This window comes from Etheostoma spectabile, chromosome 6 (genome assembly GCF_008692095.1).
Source record: "Etheostoma spectabile isolate EspeVRDwgs_2016 chromosome 6, UIUC_Espe_1.0, whole genome shotgun sequence".
Taxonomy (NCBI): domain Eukaryota; kingdom Metazoa; phylum Chordata; class Actinopteri; order Perciformes; family Percidae; genus Etheostoma; species Etheostoma spectabile.
Window position 1 is genome coordinate 30,812,692 of NC_045738.1, and position 4,333 is coordinate 30,817,024.

The following is a 4,333-nucleotide window of genomic DNA, read 5'->3' on the forward strand; positions in this document are numbered from 1 at the left end:
CATTTCAGGCAAAGCGTGCAACCCTCCTCCTCCCTTTCCACCTCCAGTCATCGTCACCCAAAGGCATCCTGGGTCTTCCTCCTGCGGGACACTCCATCGACTCCTTCGGTCTGGTCTTCGGGCTCCTTAGATGCCACCACCAGTGTCTACACTCCATCGGGGGGATTGTCTTGGCTTCCTTACCCCTTTAACAAATTATTCTATAACAATGGAGTCTAAAGCTTCAGAGACAGTACATTTTATTATGCTTATGTACAATAAATCATTGCATGTCTGCAAACAAGTCTCTCCTGATTGAATTACTATTACTACTACTACTATCCTACTAGTACTACTACTAGGAAAGAATTGCTATAAAGATACATCTATTTTGTTGCTTCTTCTCAAACTTAGATCTGAATTTCTAGGATTTTGATACCACTGGCAAGAAAGACAATAGCACAATATGCCTGACAAATTGGTCTGCAGGAGGCACAGCTGTAAACCATGAAATCTTATTGGACAATCAATCAGTCAATTTTCCCTGCCTGAGCCTGTTCCTACCAAATTGGAGTCCTCCACACTGGTGAAGTCAACTGGCAATTTGGGAGTGCAGCGCTTTGGGGTACTCTACTTCAAATGATTCGGAGAGCAGCATCCCCAGAAAGTGCTCTAAACAGAAAGGGCAGCTCAGGCAAAGCAGAGAAGGATTTTTCAAGAGGAAAAGCTTAAAAATAATGACATCTTTGGAGGGAGTCTATTTTGGCTCAGAGCTGTTCTACCCTTCTATAATTGGTCCCACATAAAGCACCATTACAATTTGATTTGCCTATAAACAGACATCTAAAGCTGTGATATTTAATTTGCACACTGCCGTCCCAAAATGGCAGCGAGAGGTAACTGTTTGAATTTTGCAGACTTCACTACTTAGAAATCCTGTAAGATAACGTTAGTAAACTGCACTGGTTTATGTTTACCAAATGGCTCTGTGTGTTACTTTTTATCAAAGAACTCATCAAATACCAATCGGACTCCACATTGATGTGGATGGTGAGAAAAGCCTCCTATTGGCTAACAATTGCCTTCTGTTTCCTTTTACTGTTGGACTATGATGCACAAATTTTTGTTTGAAGTATTTGAGAAATTGTGGTCCTAAAATATGCAGTAAACCTTAGCAACATCTTAACTCTGGCTTTTGTGCTTTACAAAACAGGACTGGACTGGACACACTGTGGAGGCCCTCAGATGGTCTGGCGAAAATGACGGTCTTTCCGTTCATGTTGAACGGGTGTAGTGTGCTTAGGCTGCGGCGGTGGGTGCAGCAGAGAGGAGCTGACCCCCTCACCCACTGTTTCTCCCACTCTGTACAATGTGTATTTATGCAGTCACCTTTAAGTCCCCATCAGGTACACATCACACAGCAGACTACACATAGAGCCTTCATTATTCGTATCTTACCAAGAACCCCAGAAACCAAACCAGTACTCCTATTGTGGGGTACTATCCTACAATTTTGCTGTTTAGTTTGCGTTGCAGTTTGTTATTTGATCAAACACAAACATTCACGACATAACACAATATAAAATGAAATAACAAAGGGTGTAATAGTAGTGTTTCTCCACCAGACACGGCCTTGGGTTGAGGGTGAAATGCAATAGTTGCAATGGTTACAAAAGAAATCGATGGATTCAATGATCATGGGGCCTTTGGGGCCTCTGCGGGTTGGTGGCCTTGGGGCAGTTGCCTGTTTTGCCCACTTAGTAATTCAGTATTGATACCAAAGACACCAATGCCAGTGAGCAAACAACAACAGCATTTCATTCGGCCAAAGTGCAGAGAATCAAAGGAGCAATACTGTGTTTTGAATGCGTACTATACAGTACTTCCAATACAGTGGTTACAATCTCCCCCCGTACACAGACGCCTGTTATCATGTAACTGAAGTTTCGATCAGATAACGACGCTTGAGCCAATTCCACTTGGTGAACAGTGTTAGAACCACTCCAGCAACATTTCAGAAAAGAAAGAGATTAATTAAAACAACTACCAGTATGGTGGAGACGATCAGAGATCGATTGGATAAGGAATCAGATACATTAGACGTCTTCCCCTTCTGGTTGTCCGTCATGTTCAGGCCACTTGGAGGGTCCCAGGTACCGATCTGCAAAACAAAATGCACTCGTTTATTTTTTTTTAACTGGACAGATAGATGTAAGATCCAGTTATACAGTCATACAAATCAATGTCTCACAGCACATAGACATTTCACCTAAAAAACTACTACCAGACTGCTTTGCTTTGGCTCACTTGGAATATTTTACCATTTGTCATGAAATCAGTGTCAGTTTCTATTTAAAACTTGCTCATTGTGAGAGAAAGAGCAGCTTAAATAAAGCAGCGGGAAAATGCAAGATGCACTTCAGTTTCAGTCTTATATTTAGAAAGAACAATAACCAAAGTAAAAACTAGTTCTGTTTTCTGACTGAAAAAAGTAATTGGTACTATATAAAAAATATTTATCTCTAGCAATAGTGACTCCCGACTGGAACGTGCTGCTCCGTCTGGATGGGAGTGAACATTCCAAACGTTTGGAGACATTCGACATAGCACCTTTATTTTATACATGTATACTGTACATTTGGATTGGCACTTGTGTCTTGGATCAACCAATCAGATTTTTTGGACAAACAGGGCCATAAAATACAATGTTGAGATTTAAAAGGTTTAAGTATCAGCACCTCTGCAACCCTCTGTGACTTATGATTCACTGCATAGATCTGCAGAGACAACCCTTTAGCCAAAAAAGAACTTCAATATTGAACAACTCTGCAAGACGGATGTAGGTTCAGTGACATTTTATTGACATCCAATGATACTGTTTTTAAAAATTCTTGTTTTCTACAATATCTGTATATGGTTAAGGTAAGGCAACTTACACAACTGGTTGGGGAAAGATACTGGTTTTGGTTAATCCAACGACAAACCTTAAACCCAGGTCTGTGATGGGATGCAAACTGCGCATTATTTCTATCAAAGTCTAATGCACTTTATTACCATCCACCACACACACATCCACACTTTTAACTTCTGTCTTGCCGCATGAAGGACATATTACTCCCTGGAGTGGCATAGGACATATATTATGAGGTGCAAACTCTTCCATTGCCATTGTCAATGCTAAGGATACTGGACTGGTGAAGACATTCATGTGTATCTTAACAGGAGATAAAACATTTATATTGTTTCTGTTTCAGTTGGTAACACTACCAAACACACAGGCAGACCTGTACAGTGTAGACATAAACTGTACTCAGAATCCCCCCTCTTTCTATTCTGGATACGTACAGCGGATAATGCAGCACCCTGAGGACACAGTTGAAAGCCGTGTGAACCCTCACCACTGTCAGGGGGCACTTTCTTCTATACTCCCACAGGGTATATGTTAGAGATGATCTAGGATCTGGGTTGGCCCTGTGGGAGGCCTGGTGGAGGACAACACTGTGGAGTGCTAAAAGAAGAAGGGGTGCATCCTGGGGAAGCAAGCAGGAAGAAGAGGAGGGAGAAGCTCTTGGATCGTGCCTCAAGGCTTTTTTTGTTCCCTCTCTGCTCTCCCTCAAGTCTCCACACCCAAGCCCCCTTGTCAACAACCGTCCACTCTCACCCCATCCAAATGCACTGACCTGAGCACATGGACCACAAACTCTCCAAACCACACCAGCCACACACACCTCAGGGCTCATCTGATGCCCCGCACGAGGGCCAGAGATAGGCTTTGTAATTGCAAATCAACTCTTTAATTCAGGCTTCATGAGGCTGGAGGGCTTCTGAAGGGGTTTTTATTAATCGGGTAAATTATTCATGGAGGTGCAGGCGCACACAGACCAGAGGTCAGGTGCTGCCGAGAGGCGAGCACCGGTGAGGATGCTGAAGTGTGAAGTGTCTGCTGTTGCATTTGAGAATATTATTTGTATCGGCGGTGCTAGCAGGTTATCCTCCTGCCGGTAATCTCATGAATCTTAAATTGGCTGCTTAACACTGGAGAGGCTAGGAAAAGATGTAAACCATAGATGCGACTATTCGTATTAGTACACAGCCACATCCTGACGCATATGCCATGGCATTCCCTGATGCATTCTAACTGAGGTAGTGTTTGGATTTAGTTTGGATGCTAGACAAATCAAATTGGTATATTTTAAAGTTAGTCTATAGCACTTTGGTGCTGACCCGCAGCAGTGAAAATTGCAAAGGATATACAAGTCAAATGAAGTGGCATTTACACACATGTAAGTCGGAACTGGCTGCACGATTATGGCCAAAATGATAATCACGATTATTTTGATCAATATTGGGATCA

The 4,333-nt window shown here is 42.5% G+C and overlaps 1 protein-coding gene across 4 annotated transcripts in view; it reads right to left on the minus strand.

Moving 5' to 3' along the window:
* The window catches only part of grik2 (glutamate receptor, ionotropic, kainate 2), a 337,350-nt gene that overhangs the window by 134,919 nt on the left and 198,098 nt on the right, over positions 1 to 4,333 (minus strand). For all 4 annotated transcript variants that reach the window (XM_032517645.1, XM_032517644.1, XM_032517646.1 and 1 more), the window contains exon 10: positions 2,027 to 2,140. In XM_032517645.1, the coding sequence (XP_032373536.1) occupies positions 2,027 to 2,140 (114 nt within the window). The remainder of the gene's footprint in view (positions 1 to 2,026; positions 2,141 to 4,333) is intronic.